Source organism: Phaethon lepturus, unplaced genomic scaffold (genome assembly GCF_000687285.1).
Source record: "Phaethon lepturus isolate BGI_N335 unplaced genomic scaffold, ASM68728v1 scaffold8223, whole genome shotgun sequence".
NCBI classification, from domain to species: Eukaryota; Metazoa; Chordata; class Aves; order Phaethontiformes; family Phaethontidae; genus Phaethon; species Phaethon lepturus.
In genome coordinates, this window is record NW_010526936.1 from 31,080 (window position 1) to 48,702 (window position 17,623).

The window sequence follows — 17,623 nt, forward strand, 5'->3', positions numbered from 1 at the left end:
TAATGGTTTGCTTTTATCACTTTTGCGATATTGGCAACTAGGGCTAGCAAAGGTTTGGTATTCAAACAGGAGGAATGTTCCAAGAGTTGATACTAATAACTGCATCTATAAGTGTTAAAAGAACAAAGCGGAAATAGGTTTTAAATGATACCAGGCAGCTGCCTTTTTAAAAATTTGTTGCTTTAAGTCTATATAAAGCAATACTATAGAGACAAGTAACTGTTAACAAAAAAATAGTTTAAATACATTTAAGCCTACGGTTTCACAAACCTCTATTCTATAACAAATTGCACAGGAGTAACAGATTAGCCTGTTGGTTAAAGTAAAATACAGCAAATTAATTTGATTTCCAGATGAGTCTTTAAGTACAATTACAGTATTAAATTACAACCCAATCCTGGCAGAACAATCTTTCAAAATACTTCTTTTCTAAAGCTATTGTTTGCGTTCCCATGAAAATATTGCAGAAATACAGGTTACCTACCTATCATCAACTAGCGGAGCAGCAGGTGGCTGTGGCTTTGTTGGACTGGCAGGGGAAGTAGTATGGGAGAGCCTCTCTTCTAATGTTCCATGATTTCCTTTCTGACCACCATCACCCTCGTATATTTTTTGCTTCAGCTGCTGAATTTCCTGGTCCAGGCTACAAAGAGATCTTAGAATGTAATTCTCTTTGTCTGTCTTACAGCACCATTGATTCCCATGGTTCTTATGGCAAGTAGAGTACTTACACTGGCATATACATATGTAAGATCGTAAGTATTAAAATTTATGAAGATACAAACCCCCTAATTGTTCTTTAGGCATATTTAGGCAGGAAAGTAGAGACAACTCAAAAACACATTAAAACAGCAGTATTAAGTTAAACAACTTCAGTAACTTCCAATGCAAAAGGTATCTAACCCAGCAGATTAAAAATTAATTCATAAGACCTAACCTATCTATTAGGATCACTTGAATAAACTTTCCTCATTACAGAACTCAATGACCTCAGTTATTAACTTTCTGTGTCAAGTAAGCGAATAACTGGGGACGGGTGAGGGGGTAGGGTGGGACCGGCACACAGGGACAGACTCAAAATACAGCACTAATAAAAATATTTTTTTTAAAAGACAGACAACCTAGAACAATGACATGGCAAAAGATACCTGCAAGAAAATCTTTAAATTTTGTACTCTACACATAAATCTTATTTTCCAGTTATTCCTTCTGTCTGTATATATATTTGAAAATTTACTTATGAAATAAAAAGGCCAGTATTTTATATAAACCTAACAAATCATATTTTGAAATGGAAACCTGCTCACTTTAACAAGTAAATTTCATACCAGTCAGATTTATGCACAGAATTGAATATGTAAAGTCTGATAATGTATTTTTGACTGAAAATGCTTGAGGCGTCTAATATAAAATAAGAAGCACTTCTTGAGATATTTATCACTTAGACAAATTAAACTATATTACAACAAAGTAGTCTGCAGAAAACACTTTTCACTTGTAATGTAGCCGAGATTAGATTAGTAACACAGTAATAACCTTCCCCATTTCCATTACAACTTTTGTCTCTAAAGGTAATTGTTTTTCTATGGGCTACTTGAACATTAAAGACTAAAAGAAGTTCATGCAAAAGAAGGGGAAACCATGCAAAGTTGGGATTCTATCACTTATCCTATGATTGCATATATCTAAATTGAAGTACAAGGCTACAACTACTCTATTCCACCCTGGAGGTCAAAACTCAAAATTAAAGAGACGACTAACACTGAGGCTTAGGCTGCAGTAAAGCAGGCTGAATTGTTACTTGATTTTTAGAATACTTTTTGCAGCACTGCCAGAAGCCATCTGTTTCTTCTGATTAGCAGCAAAAGAACCTTGCATCCTGAGGGAAAGTGGATGGGAGACGGCTGATGGATATAGGAGAGTGTTTGCATCTATAGAAAATCAATTTAACCACAAAAATCAGAATTACATTAAAGGAACAAAGCTTATCGCTTCATTTGTAAACATCCTACTATCAAACGATATCACTTTCTATAAGCTATAAACTTATCCAGCCGTGTGATGCCTCCACCAGCAAGTACACTAAACTGCACCTTGCTACTTGTGAGCAATACATCCCGTTGTCTCAAAGATTCATTCTATTGCCAGAAATCTCTGCCAGTAAAGACAAAATGTGTATGCATTATTCCAGTTTAAGTTAACTTCAAATTATTGTTTTGGGGGTCATCCCTGTAGGTGAAAGCATTTCAGCTAACATATTATTCAAACTGGAAAAAACATTTTATCCAGTTATAGTGGACTGGATAGATCCAGTCATATGCTGGATCAAATGCTCCAATCATACAGCATTTTAAATTAATATTGCATTTAAACATTTTCAGAGAGTTAACACTGATCTGAACCAGAGCACATCATCACATAATGGTACCTAGATAAACAATAAGTAACATATACAATTTGTATGCTTACCATAGCGCCCAAGACATTGTATACTGTGAAGTGTAAACACAAGCACAAGAGTGATAGGTAGCCTGAAACATTTAACGTACTATCAGGTATCTGAAGATTTTCTTCTGCCTCAAGATGCATAAAAACATTCTGAATTGAATTATTCAGGCCCCTGGGCAATTCACTGAAAGACTTCAAAGTTTTATTTAGTTTGTGCAAGAGGACTTTAAAGTAAACAAAAAAAAGGGGGGGGGAAGACCTTTTCACTTCTTTGGTATCTATTCCAAACCTCAGTCTTCTAGCTGACAACATTTTTTTCCCACTTATCACACAATGCAGCAATCTCTTGAGGGCTAAGCAAGCTGTCTATTTTTGTGGAACCTCCAGTTGTTTATAGATTACTTTAGTCAAGTGAGATGCTTAGTGTAGAAAATGAGATCTTATGTTCAGAACAATTATGAAAAATAATGGCAATATCCACAACAAAATGATAAATCAGTATTGAAAATGCTTAACCAAATGTTCAAAAAGTGACCTCTACGCAGGGTGTAGACAAGAACTATTATCTTCTGATAACGGCTTAGAAGGAAAAGAATACAGAAGAGCTCTTCAGTTTGGCTATAGGCAAGTTTCTTTTTTTAGGTGTTTTTTCTAATCAAGCATCTGTTCAAAGGGTTTATGAAAGAAAAATCAGATAGTTAGTGCAATATTAAAAACCAAATGACAAATGCTACCTCAAGAAAAAACACATCATTGTTTCACCAGTGACAACAAGTTTGAAAGCCTGAGTACTACCAAATCAGACAACAGATTTAAAAATGGCAATTCTGTCCGTTTTCCATTTTTCATGGATTAAATGCATGAATCCCAGTGGATTTTTGCTCAGGCCAAAAACAAAACAAAAGAATTCTTCCTCCACAAAGGAAGATCCTTCCTTACCTGAATCACTTTTCTCTGAGCCTCTCATACTTAGCCTAAATGCTAGGCTACAGTACCAGGTATCATGTTTATAACTAACGACATTGCTTCTGTACCTAAAAGAGTTTGTCATCACATAGGGCTGTATTAAAGCCTCTGTGTATTTCCAAATAAGCTTAAAAAACAGCACCAAATTTTTTACAGACATGTAGCTAGTCTATTTTATTTAGTCCTGAAACCAATAACAAAAAATTAAACATTACACCTGTTTACTTTGAACACCAGAAGTGTTCAATACATCATCAGTTCAGACACATACTTCGCACTGTCTACTATAACTACCAGTCTCCAGAACTTGAACAAACATCTAGCTTTTTACTGATAAAGAAACAGATGTTACACATAAATATTTTAAGTGAAAAAAATTATTAGATGGTACATGTTTTTGTAAGGGCAGAACATAAGGTTGGCTAAGCTTTTTAAATAGGTAAAACAGTTTAAGTATTGTGATGGCTAATGCAAATACTATATTGCTGAGGATGGGGTAAGTATCCAACTACAACAGAAATTAATAAGTGACTAAGGATCCTTTAATAAGCAATACAGAGTCTCATTTCTGGGTAAACTACTTGAAACTCATCAAGAAACTCAAACGCTGGGACACAGAACAAGCTCTCTCAACTTGTAAGGTATAAAATGATTCACCTTTAGTGAACAGATTCTGGTAAATGGAAGCTACCACAACACTTACCGTTCTCGGTCTTGTTCAAGGGCTTTTTGCTCAGCTTCCAGACTAGCCTGTAGACCTGCCTGTTCGCTGCAGCTGTTGTTCAAGGTGGCAAGCTTCTGCTTCTGCTCTTCAATTTCAAAGTCTATCGTCGAACGACGTTGCAGAGCAGAGTGCCTCCTTTCTAACTTCGCAACAGCTTGCTCCAGTGCCTCTCTCTGCTGTTTTTCCCTTGATTCAAGGATTTCTTTTTCCTTTTTCCTAACTTTTTCTTCTTGACGAGCTACATTGGCTGTGAATTCAAATGTTTCTCGAAGCTGCTGCAGCTGATTTGTGCTAGCTCTATACTGGGCAAGCTGCTCTTCTTTTTCTTCAATTTCTTTCTCTATTTGATAGAGAGTATTATCTAACCCCAACAAGCCCCTATCAAGGAGTTCAGAAGCTCGCTGTTTTTCTTCCAGCAGAGCTGGCAAATGATTATTCCTCAGGTACTCAAGTTGGCGTACTTTAGATTGGAGCCTGTACTCCACTGGCTTTATCTTGTCAACTTCTTCAGCCTTGAGTACGGCATCCACAAAGTTTTCATCATTTCTCTTGAGATTTAAGTATTCTTCATGTGCAAATTTTAAGTGTTCCAGAGTTCCTTTCTCATCTGCTATTTCCTTTTCTAGGTGATCCATTTGTTCAACTAGATCTTTTTCCAAAATAGTCAACTGTTCCAGCTGTTTCCTTTTAAACTCTATGAAATCATGCTGTGCTTTTTCTAACTCTTCATGATTTTCATCACCTTCAGATCGGGCTTCCTTAACTTTCAAAAGAGTTTCTCTAATATCTTCAAGATCTCTTTTCTCTTCCTCAACTCTTTGTACATCTCCTCTCTTCAGGAGCTCTATCATGACCTGCTTCTCTCGAAGCTGTTCTTCTAGATGAGCTACCAGCATCACCTGCTCCCTTTCTTGTTCCTCAAGTCTCTTTTTTTCTGATTCCAGCTTAATATACTGTTCATCTTTTTCCTTTTTAAGTTTTTCTAGTTCACGGAAAATCTGCATTTTCTCTGCTTTTTCATTATGATTAAGTTCTTGTAGTCGCTGCAACTCCTCTTTGACCCGGGCAAAAATTTCTTCTTGCTGCTTTTTCTTTTGAAGCTCTATCTCCTGTTGTTCCCGTAATCTCTCTTCTTCAAATTTTTCCTTTTCAGCCAGCAAATCCTTTAACCTGCTCTCAATGTGAACACTTCTCCGTTTCAGACTCTCTTCCTGTTTTCGAATTTGCAGTTGTACTATTTCTGTCTCTTTGCGCTGTGACTCTACTTCTTGCTGCATTCTTACAAGTTCTGCTTTGTCAGATCTTTGTTTTTCTTCCATCTCTTCTATTTGTTTCCTACAGTAAAACATTTACATGCAATATTTCAAACTTTTCTTTTTTTCCAAAAGACAACATATCCCTTAGAAGTTAAAAAGGTTTGCACAAGGATTTCGCAGTGTGTATAACTGTTTCTTTTTCAGTAGTTTTGTTTTGCCACAAGTTAAGATCTTGCACTGCGTCACTTCCAAGCAATGTATGAGACAAATGGTGAAGAGATTCATATAGTCTATTTCAACATAAAAAGTTGTGGCTATATGAAGTTATAGGAAGACATGTTATATAGCACTTACATTAGCAGAAAATTAGACTGTATTAGTTTCGTCAAATCCCATAGAAATATTGATAGAACACATCTATACACACAGTGAAGAGTAAATATATATTTTTTTATATATACATACACTCTCATATACACGAACTTGTATAAAAGGACTTGATTAGCAATTTGCCTCACCAAATTTAAGCCAACAGATTAATTAAAACAATGTCTTCTCTTTAGGTGAGCCAAACTGAATTATTAAGAAACAGGATTATAAGATTAGGAACAGATGTATTTGAGAGAGAAATTACTTTAAGACAAATTATTCTGCAATCTCTCTTTTTAAGGTTCCGTGCATTCCACATGAGGACAGATGCGGACTTGAAGGTCACCATTACCCCCATAATACAATCGCCTGAATACATGTAGAGACAACCTGCAAGTCAGTCAGTTATTTTGCGAGATGTTAAAATCAAACAAATTCAAGCACAAGCAAAACAACTTCAGCATCATCTGAATTCAAATCCTATCAACGTAACAAAGTGGATAAATATCAGTGACTCTGCTGCATCATTTTCTGAATAACATCTTCTAATGCTTCAGAGTTTCAGGAGTTTTCTGAGTTTACTTAACTTAGCCCAACTGTATGAACAGCTCTTTCAAAATGGAACAAGCAGGCTAAAGCTGAGATGGCAGAAAGTGTCTTTCAGGTTATGAATCTAATCAATGCCATCATCTGCAACCAGGTAAGAGCTATTACTTCTAAAATCTTAGCAGGTATGATGAGCCAGAACAGTCAGCTCAGTTTGCCAGCTGACAACAATATATCCTTCTATACTTCAAACTGATTTCAAAATCATGTTCTGAGAAGTACAACTGGTATGCCCATACCAGCACTGCAGTTTTATTTAAGAAAAGCAGAATTTCTAACATGAGTTTTTCCAATCAAGATTCAATCCAAAGGCAACTAAACCATTAAAAAAAAACTCAATAAAGAATGTAATTTGCCATCTTTTAAAATAATGCCATGAAAATTAAGAGTGAGAGTAACATATTACATTTGTATAATTTGCCATCTTCATACCTTTGTGTCTCGTATTTTCTTTGATAAAGATCACAGTTAGCTACACTTCAGCTTGTCTATCTATAACTCATCAGTAAGAATGAACAGTTCAAGAAAATAACCCAAATCTTCATAGAAGACAAAATAAACTTATTTATATCAGGATCCTCTGCTTGCTGAGTGACACCGTGATTCCAAATTAATCGTTTAAATGAGTCACAATTTACAATATGTAAACTACAACATACAAACACACATATAAGCACCACAGAGAATAATGTTACCTTTTACTTTCTAATTTTTCAAGCTCCTCTCGTTGTTGTCTCTCAAATTCTAGCCTGATTAAAAAAAAACACAACAGTAAAAAGTTTATTATTTCCTGAATATCACAAAAAGTAGGAAGATACAATGCAATTCAGTGTCTGTTTGGAAGATTATAATAATGGTAAAAGTAAAGTTTTACAAAACTATTTTCTACAATAACAGAAAATATTTCCTTCATTAGGGTTACAAATTAGATATCATGCTGTCTGACACGAGTACAAACAGAAAAGTAAATGAATTTCTGGAGGGGAAAAAAACCTATTTAAAAAGTAAAGTTAAACAAGACAGATAAGTGATTAGCATAGCCTCTGCAAGTTAACTACATGCAGACATGGCAATCAATACATAGAAATTGAATTTCTCTACCTTAGACAGATCGGTCCTTTTACAGGGAAAAGACTGCCATGGGAGGCAGGGGGAAACAGAGCGATCAATTAAGAAAGGAATTGATAGAAAAAAAAACATATTAGCGGTACGGAATATTTTAAAGTCAACAACAGTTTGTTTTATTAGAGGTTAGATTCATAGAACATTCATCACATTACTATTCAGAAGGAAAATTTAAATAATTGTTCTTTCTAAGCACATTTTTCAAATGCCAGTGCTACTTAATCAATGCTCATCATCTTATGGTTTATTAAATTGGCCTTTTATCAGAAAGGAAACAGATAGGAAACTACGCTACAGTATGCTCTTAGTTCTCCTTTTTCCTCCCAGGGGAAAAAAAAAAAAAAAAAAACCACAAAACCAAAAAACAACCACAAAAACAAACACACCAAAAAAACACCTACAAAAAACCCATCCCACAAACATTACTATGATGTAACCAGTGGGGTTGAAAAACTTCAAATTCCTGGAAACATTCAAGTATAGAACACAATTCAAACTCATTCATCTAACATATTTTGACATCTTAATGGATTCAGTTTGATAAGGTTCTGAGTAGTTAAGGGAAAGTATTTTATGTCATTTTTAGTATCAGCTCTTATTACAGTTGTACAGAACTTAAGTTTTGCAAAGGAAATCAAAGTAAGTTTTTTAAGGAAGTTTTCCAAAATAAAGTTTTTCTAGGATTTTTTTAAATCATAAAGAACCTATATGTGAACTGAAATAGTCAACCAAATACACAAATATACAGTTATTTCAGGCCTTCTACAGCTTAATGAGTTTGCAGGTTAGTGAGATAGTTCATCAACACTGAAAAAATGCAAGACTGCACAAGTTAACTTCCAAGTATGTGAGGAACTACAGTTTAAGATGTCATGAACAAAATTACATAGACAGTTGTTTAATATAAGGTACATTGAGTATTTCTTTCTAAAATCATACAAACGCCTATGACAAAAAGGAATTGCCCTTGGAAACATGCAAAAAATACTCCAATAACCTAACATTTATAAAGTAGTTTAAATGAACTTTGATTCCTACCCGCTCAAGAAGCATCTTTCCAACCACTGCAATACTGGAGAAAGACTAGTTTAACAAATTCCATTTTTCCCTACTTCTCACAAATTCGTTTTTAAAAAATACCTTTTACGATGTCTAGGAGATTAGCAAATGTAGATTTTTATATGCACAACTCCAGACATCCAGAGCCTTCCTGGAAGTGTCTCACCAAGAGCCCCTTTACATTTGCATTAAGACTATGTCTAGAGATAGGCACCACTGGACACTATCTCCACATTACAGCACAAGGAGAGGTGACAAGTCCTCAGTATTTTTAATTCTATCATAATTTTTGTAGCAGCAATGCAAAATGCATGAAGTTATGCAAAGAGAACAAAAAGCAATCCTAGGGGACTTCAGAAAGCAAAAGCTTAATTTAATGATTACCATGTACTGTACTTTAAGCTATACCTCAAAAGCCCTTGCTTTGGCTATGGTCTACCTCCGGAATTTGTAGCTGTTAGTTATCACTTCTTACCTAGGGTTTGGCTGACAGATGCCACTATATTCATCATTACTTCAGCCCAAAGTAATAGAGAACCTGGGGAATACAGCTCTGGCCCATGGAAATGCAGATGTCCATTGGGTGCTGTCAGATGTAGACCATCTTTGCTTAGACAGCTGGCAAAGATGATCTACAAGTATTCCCATGCTTGGTTAAGCCATAACGAAGTAAAATGTTTCAGATCAGCTAACATAATGCGCAAAACAGAGAGCAAAAATCTTTTGATATTTTGACTGTCCTAAAAGACACATAATTTGGCAAACATTTTAAATATGCATCAAAATGGTAACTAGCTTTTTATTGAGATTCAATACAAGGAAAATAAGCCATCATAGCTATCAGTCTAATATAAAAACAGGTCAGTGTGAAAACTCGCATGATTTGCTCTTTGAGTATGTGTCTCTAATGCCTTCAACAGTGGGGTCAGGACAATCAGTTTTACCTTACACTGAAATAAAGCCTGTGGTGCTCAAAAGGTTGTTCAGGAAAGAAAAATGAGCTATGCAGAATTGGTTCGTTCTTCAGTGAATGAACTCAAATATGGATCATCATCAATTCCCCAATCAACAGCTTCCAAACACTACCTATAACTGTTAAAAATGTACGTTTATGTAATTTAGACAAGTAAAGAATACTCCTATATGAACAGACAGTCTAACACAACCTGGTGTTTTGCTGCTACGTAGATTCGGTGGCACCTAAGAAGGTCTGAGCTCCACTCAAAGGCTCTCCTACCACAGGGTTATTCACAGCGCCTCTATCCTCTATCAAAGGCGCTCATGCTGGAGCCTTTACTTCTGCAGGTATAATAATTATGCCTGTCTTCTTTCACTAGCTGCCTATTTTCTCAATATATTTAGGACTTCACCACTTCTGGGACCATTACACCTCAGCAGTATTTGCTTCAAACCGGTTACGACTTCAAAGTTATTTCAGGGCTGAAGAGAATCTGGGGAGGCAGGACAGGCTGTCATGGATTGCCAAAACCTTGTTTCTTTAAGAAGCTAGTAAAAAAAAAAAAAACATCTCAGCCATCACCAGCTATAACAAATCACTGCCAGTTTTACAAAGTACAGGTACAAGATTGATGTTTTTAGGTTTAGTCTATCCATAATAAAAGCATTTTTCACATAACCTTTACTCTCTTTATTAATGTAAGCACCACTGTACATAAAAAAAAATTATTAGCTTTAAATTAAAAAGAAAGAAAAAATATACAGATATTAAAGACTAGAATCCACTCTTTCTTCTTTTGTAGCTCTACCACAAAGGAACTTAATCTGATCAGTGTTGAATTAAACAGTCACCATTTTCCTGGAAAACACGGCATATCTAGTGATAAGAGCAGTGTAGATAAGCTGCAGAGAAAGGAAGTCAGTTCTACTAGCACCAGTACTACAATAGCTTAATTTACACAGCACAAAAGTACGATCTGTTACTACATCTGTTAGGAAAGACTGAGTACTGGCAGGACTACAAAGATGTTACAATGCTATTCAGTAGCCCAATTTATGAGATTAATTTTTTAAAAAAGAAAACAAACCCCCTCATGCTAAATCCATGACAAGACCAAGGTTTTTCATGAGTGGTTTTAGAATTACAGTATAATGTAGCTTACAGAAGGTCCACAAATGAAATCTTCAACATAAATCTATGTGCAAAATTCTATTTTATCCAAAGCTTATTATCTGAAGCAGTGTTGCATGACATCAGATTAAAGACAAAGGCTGGGAACAAGCAAGTCAAAGAATTTTGCATGTTAAGCCTAAATTTTATGCAACTGTCTCCACATATGGGAAATCAGCAGCCAAAATGCAACACACACACACACACACACACACACCAAAAGCCACTCACAAAGACCACCCATCTGAAAACGCAATTAAAGATAACCTGATTTTCACACGGGAAAGATACTGATATAGTTGGCAAGATCTGTCATTTTTCTGCTTTCACAACTGCAGGTAATACCCCACAGGCTCTTCTGCCATTGATTAATAAAGATGCTAAATCTTACAAGCTGTTTATTGCAACCTACAGAAATCACAAATTTACCTACCAGTCTTTAGGTTATCAATAGTCAAACTGCAAGAACAGGTGGTGTTGAACATGCTGAGTTAACAACAGGCAGAATGCCAGTCAGCTACAGAAGTTGCACAAAAAGCCCCAGAGGGCCAGCTACTGAATGCAGACCTACACTGCTGGTGGGCAGTATACCGTTATGTTATGAGAAACGGATACCACAATCTATTGTAATAAAGGGTCATACCAAAGGACCACATCCTACATTGTTCCTGATGAAAAAAAAAAAAAAATCCAAACCAAATTTAGAGTGGGATATTCTTTTCCATCTGCACTTTTCCAGGAAACAAGATGCTCGCCCCCACCAGTGCCGTGGGTAGAGCTACCCTGCCTTTGATACCCACAGATCAGATTTATTGAATGTTTTACCCAGGCTGAACACAGTCACCACTCACAAGAATAACCACTGCAGCAGTGTACTTGCTAAGCAGCATTCCTAGCTGGAAGTACAGAGCTCAAGCATTCTACAGGCTGTCCAACTCTTTACGAATACGATGCCATTGGCTTTGAATTATTACTAAGGCCCAAAAGCTTGGGGTCTGCTTTATTCAAAACGTATTCTTCTCTTTAACTTGCATTTACCCCAGCCACCTTTAAAGTAACACTTTCTACAGAATTAACCTCTTTGGGACAAGCTCGCCACATGCTTAGAAAAACGCCATTGCTCTCAGAAAGGAGGAGCTGGAAAGAAAACAGTGTTAGCATCAACATAAGTAAATTTAAAATTGTCATGGAACCCCAGCCTAAGCTGAAACGCTGTTGTTGCCAAATTGCTGTCCATAAAGACGCATCAGTTATGGAAGATGCTTTCTTCCACTGACTTTTAAGACCGCAGCTCAGTTAAACTTCAGAGCCTACCTTCTCTTTGCAGCAGTCATAAAAGCAGTAAGAACAGTCATATTTGACAAGGGGGATTGTTTGGTTTTGGGTTTGTTGGTTTTTGTTTTGTTTTTTTGAATCACTGATCAGTTAGGACAACACCAACCTCTGCACTGCGTGGGCAACGTGTATTATTAGGTATGGCATCTATTTGTTTGAACATAGTTAAAGTATCTAAGATGGGGGTAGGAGTTTAAATTATGAATATGCAGCCATGCCGTTCCTCACTTATATACATAACAGTGACTATGGAACAACCTCAGATAGGTTTTATTGCTCACAAACAAGCAACAGCCACACAGACCAGCATTCCTCCTGTAATGTGAGCCTTAAGCATAATCCGTTTTTGTGTTTACAAATTAAGCAAGACAAAATATCCTGCAAGATAGTTCACAAAGATTAACTGAATGCATAGTAGTAGGAGAACACCAATAATTAACCCTCTGCTCATAGTTTCTAGTCTAATAAAAAACACAGGCATGAAAGTGTTCAGGAATATGAACAGTATTTCACCTAATCTATCCTCAATTTCAACAGCACTCTCCTAATCACATCCAAGAAAGCAAAATAAAAGTTACAAGAACTTTTAGATGGGAAAAATGATAATGTTTTTAAAAAATGCTGCATATATTGATAACTTAATTGTATTATTCATACTGTTTGATATCCAGGAAAGCAAGGTAAGATGTTTGAAGAACTGGTAAGTTAAAAAAGAAGCTATATGTCACAAAAAATATTAGGGGAAGAAGAAGAATTTGCTGTAATCTATTCCATCATAGAGACAATCAAGTAACACCTGACCTGAGACCTCTTTTCCTTTTTTTTTTTTTTCCCCTCCAAGGCCTCTTCAACTGGGCCTTGCCCATACCATTATATTTTCTGCAAACCTGAAACACTAAAAGTGAGGCAATGCTGAAACAATCTGTCTATTCTATGCTGACTGCAAAGTCAAGGTCAGTACTGTGCAGCATTATGAATAACATAACAATATCGTAACAGCGTAACATTATTAGTCGGGGAAAAGCCCACGGTAGCTGATCAATAACCAGAGGTAAGAAAGAACAGCCAGGAACCTCACCCAGCCCACAAAAAATAAAATACTAGCAACTCTGACTAGATGTTTTTAGATCAAAGTATCTGAAAAGCTAAAGAAATAGAAAAACATACATATACTTTTTTGACCTTCTCTTTCATCTCTGAAAAAAGACGTAATTTATGAGCAACTATCTCACTATCTTGACATCTCTGTAGGTAGCTCAGTAGCAAAAGAGTAACAGTCACATTTAAGCAGTGTTATTACACATATTCACTGTATTTAAGACATGGTTTATCTTTAAGTTATTATTACCTGTCCAATCTTCCCAAGTTCTAATGGATAAAGAGCAACCTCACAGAAAAACTCAGGGAATAAAGCTGCTCTATCCAAGCCTGCAATTCAATTTACGGCCAATTTTTCGAAAGCACATAGGTGGTTAAAGTGCCTCATCTCACACTCAATTCAAAACACAGGCACTAGCTATTGAAAAAAAATTAGAACAAAACACCATCAATTCTCTGTAAGTCATTTTAAGAACACTGGTAAAAACATTAAAAACAGCTTCTCAACAATAAGCAGTCTATGTCATTGTAACTGTATAATAAAAACTGTTTTCCACATCCTAACTTGGCCACCTACTAAGAGGTATATAGATGAGAACATAAGACATTAATTTGCCAGCCTTTTTAAGCTTGTATTGGTATTACATGAACTCAAAAAGCTTTAATTTTCAGTTTACAACTCATTTTTCTCAGGAAAAATAGTTAACTTGTAATTCTGAAGAAAGCATAAATGTAAAATTTGCTATGTTATTAATGTGCTGAACTGCCTTGGTTATAATGCATATGTTGTCTCCCAGATTCCAGGTGCTTACAGCTTCCTTGGTGTTAGATGTATGAGTGTGGCTGTTTGCTGGTGCAGTTACTCTTCTTGCATTTAAGTAGAAAAATCTCAGGTAAAAGCAAGTTTTAAACAGGTTAGAAATTTCTTCAGTGCCCCTTCATCCTGTTTCCTAGCATGAACTAGTTCAAATAACATTTCTAAAAAGTTCTGGCTTCATTCAGAAGCCCATTATTTAACAAGCATATACTATTAACCTGAGAACAAAATATTTTTTATTACTGACATTTGGAACACTCAAACCACTAAAATGAAGAACGGTTGCAACTTTAATAACCACATTTTAGAATATACTCACCCTGGATTATACAGCATAACTGCTGACAGGTTCTCACAAGATTTTGAAAGATCTGTCATAGACAAGCTGAAGGAAGAGAGCAGTCCACTCTAACAACAGACCAGAAAATAAATGTATTAGACAAACACTTAGGTGCTTACAAACTCTTATTTTGTTTCACTTGATGAAATATTAACTAATGGATGTAAAGCAAATTAAAAAAGTATTCTACAACAATCGAGGTATGTCTATATTAACAACAAAATTGTGAAAGGTTTAAATTTCCCCAGTCACTGATTTAATCCCACCTTTCTTTTTTCCCTTAGCTTAGCAGCTTCTTTGGGGTGGTTAAAGCGAAACATATTGGTTCTTCCAAGTAATATAACAGCACCTGATGAGAAAAACATACACGATTCACTGACAACATACTCTACCTGAAAATGCCAAGTAATTTTTCAGACAGGCAATATTTAAGCAAAGACTCCGTTAAGCAAGAACAAAAGGAAAATGCATTGGGACAATTCAAGTGTATAATGATGCATAGCCACAGCTACATTAATAGTTTATTCCTTCCTGTTACTACTTTAAAAAAAAACACCACACGTGTTCACACACACAAATGGCAATCACGTTCACGTAGTTCAGTTAAAGAATAAATATAGGTAGAGGAAGCAGTGGAAGCAGCTGCCCCAGTTTGATCTATGCACTCTTCAACAATGCTCCTTTGGAAGCCACCAGTAGGTACTGGATACAATGGGAACATCCATACATGCGACTAAGAATAAACTTGTCCATCCACTACTGACAGCAGTCACCTACACTGAAAGCTCCAAATCTCCATCATTTGTACTCACTTACCTTTTTCTTCTCTATGTGGAACAACACTGAAGTTTACCGTCATTGAAAATGGGATTATTAGACTTCTATACCAAATAGCTATTTTCTGAGGGAAGAACTTTGAATAATTCATAATGAGCAATGCACGCCTATTATTGTATTTAATCAGTTAAGGTACAGGTCACAAATAATGAGATTCTGGGCAATTCTTATCCTTTTTTAAAGACAATGGCACCAAGATTAACACCTTCCTACTAAGTAGTATATTGTCAATGATGTCTCGCTGCTGTAATAACATGGAAGTCTTGCAGGTTAACCACCACAGAATCAAGCATTTATCTGTCAGCCGGTATGAAGCATTTTTAAAAAGGACTCCATTGCACTTAGAGTATGAAAAAACTGCACTTGGACTGTTCACTACAAATTCTTGCCGTCTGAGTATGAAACGCTATCCTTAATAAGGAATGCTCCTCTTAAAAATAGCCTAATTAGGAATATCAACCCAAATAAGGTCATCCAGTCTTGGCAAATAAATGCAAAAAGCACTAGAGTCATGAAATCACTTCTTGCTGTCTACACAACACCTCAATTTTGGACCATATGAACAGTTCATCTCAGTCTAATGTTAAAAAGAATTACCTTTCATAAATCTGTACATAGGTTTGTATTGCAAAGTCATTTTGATACCACCTCTAATTTATATGATGACCTTTCCTTCAAGAAGTACGCTGGGCATACTTTCTATGTAAGCATATTAAAAGGGATCCCTGACAGTCATGACTGCTGTAGTGAACGGGGTAAAACTGTTTTTAGTCTACCACTGCTTCATATGCTCACGGTTGTCCCAAACATTTATCTGTTACTCCTGCTGACTGCCCGGAGAAAGATTTTGTGACAGTGAGGACTTTATGAAATTCCTTCAGTTACTTTCAGAGGAAGATAAAAATAACTAATTATATAATTATTGTAAATATTTTTGACCACTTTACTAGGTGGAAGCAACCTAAAATAATTAAAATTTCGGAATGAATACAGTTATAGATACATGTCCCTAACTTCATGAATTTAAAAGAAAACAGGAGAGGCTTAACAGCAAGCACATGACAGTCAAACCCAGATGACGGATCATATGAACAACTCCTACGTTTCTCTTAGTACTTCTCTGAAGCCTATGATCATTTCTGTATTATTCTGTTAACGAAACACTCTGCAATCTTAATTCCCACTTGAGAGAACTCAGATAATCACCAACACCAAAGCCTCCTCAGGAAAAAAAAGATGGACAGAACCATGCAGTCAACTGTTTCCTAAGCACCAGGTTCGATCATCCGCCATTGTACAATGCAGCTCTCCATCAGAATTCAAGTATGCAAAGTGCAGCGTAAATGTCGTCATGGAAACATAACTGGATTTGCTATGGGGTTTGCTTTCCATTTATTTACTGTAAGCAACAATTCTTATTCTCCTTGAATGTTAAATGGCAAAGAAAAAAGGTCTGTCAAATACACTGATAGCACTAAGAACAATAACAACAAAGACAAAGCAAAAAAGTCTTTTATCTTTGTGAAGCTCTGATCTCACAATTTAACTGGTTGACTCCAACACATAAATGACCAGAGGACACAGGGGGGAAAAAAAAATTCATATATATACGAATAAAAGAATGCCTGTTGAATGTCAGAAGTATCTCTAATCTACACAGAGCAATCTTTTTGAACTATGCAAACAAATGTATCAATAATTAACATTTTACCAACTTCTACCAGTCACTTTTTTATTTTGAAAAGTTATTTTTTTATTAACAAACTTGAAAAAGAACAAGCAGTGGGAGATTACATTAACTACAGAAGAGCTGGCTGGAACACTTCGTTTAAGCTGAGGCCAAATTTAGAATCATCAAATAACAGAATCATTTAGGTTGGAAAAAACTTCTAATGTCACCAAGTCCAACTGTAAACCTAACACTGCCATATCCACCACTAAACCATGTCCCTCGATGCCACATCTACACATCTTTTAAATACCTCCAGGGATGGTAAATCAACCACTTCCCTGGGCAGCCTGTGCCAGTGCTTGACAAACCTTTGGGTGAAGAAATTTTTGGCACAACTTGAGGCCGTTTCCTCTAATCCTATCACTTGCTTCTTGGGAAAAGAGGCTAATGCCCACCTCGCTACAACCTCCTTTCAAGTAGTCACAGAGAGCGATAAGGTCTCCCCTCAGCCTCCTCTTCTCCAGGCTGAACAACCCCAGTTCCCTCAGCCGCTCCTCATAAGAGCTCTAGACCCTTTGTGGTCCCAAATATGGGTTCTTCCACCCGGTGTGCAGAGCGCCGAAAAACACACGCAGAGCCGAGATACTTGCTTTTATTCCAAATCTGCGCAGAGCTGGGTGCTAGGTGGTAGGCCCACGAAGCTAGCACGCCTCAGTTAACAGACAGAAAATATTTATACACTTTGAGCAACAGTTATCAGTATTTTTTTTAAAAGTTGGCTCCGCTACCCTTGTTCCCCTTGGTTCTCACCAGCCTCGTCTCCACTTCAAGTCACAGCAGCCT

At 36.3% G+C, this 17,623-nt stretch overlaps 1 protein-coding gene across 1 annotated transcript in view; it reads right to left on the reverse strand.

Annotated features, from left to right (window-relative positions):
- The window catches only part of KIF16B (kinesin family member 16B), a gene marked incomplete at its 3' end in the record, with an annotated part of 46,630 nt that overhangs the window by 15,207 nt on the left and 13,800 nt on the right, over window positions 1-17,623 (reverse strand). The window contains exons 5-10 of the mRNA XM_010283222.1: window positions 14,538-14,620; window positions 14,251-14,339; window positions 7,471-7,503; window positions 7,065-7,118; window positions 4,118-5,473; window positions 485-643 (exon numbers count right to left, since the gene is read on the reverse strand). Coding sequence (XP_010281524.1) covers window positions 485-643; window positions 4,118-5,473; window positions 7,065-7,118; window positions 7,471-7,503; window positions 14,251-14,339; window positions 14,538-14,620 — 1,774 coding nt within the window. The remainder of the gene's footprint in view (window positions 1-484; window positions 644-4,117; window positions 5,474-7,064; window positions 7,119-7,470; window positions 7,504-14,250; window positions 14,340-14,537; window positions 14,621-17,623) is intronic.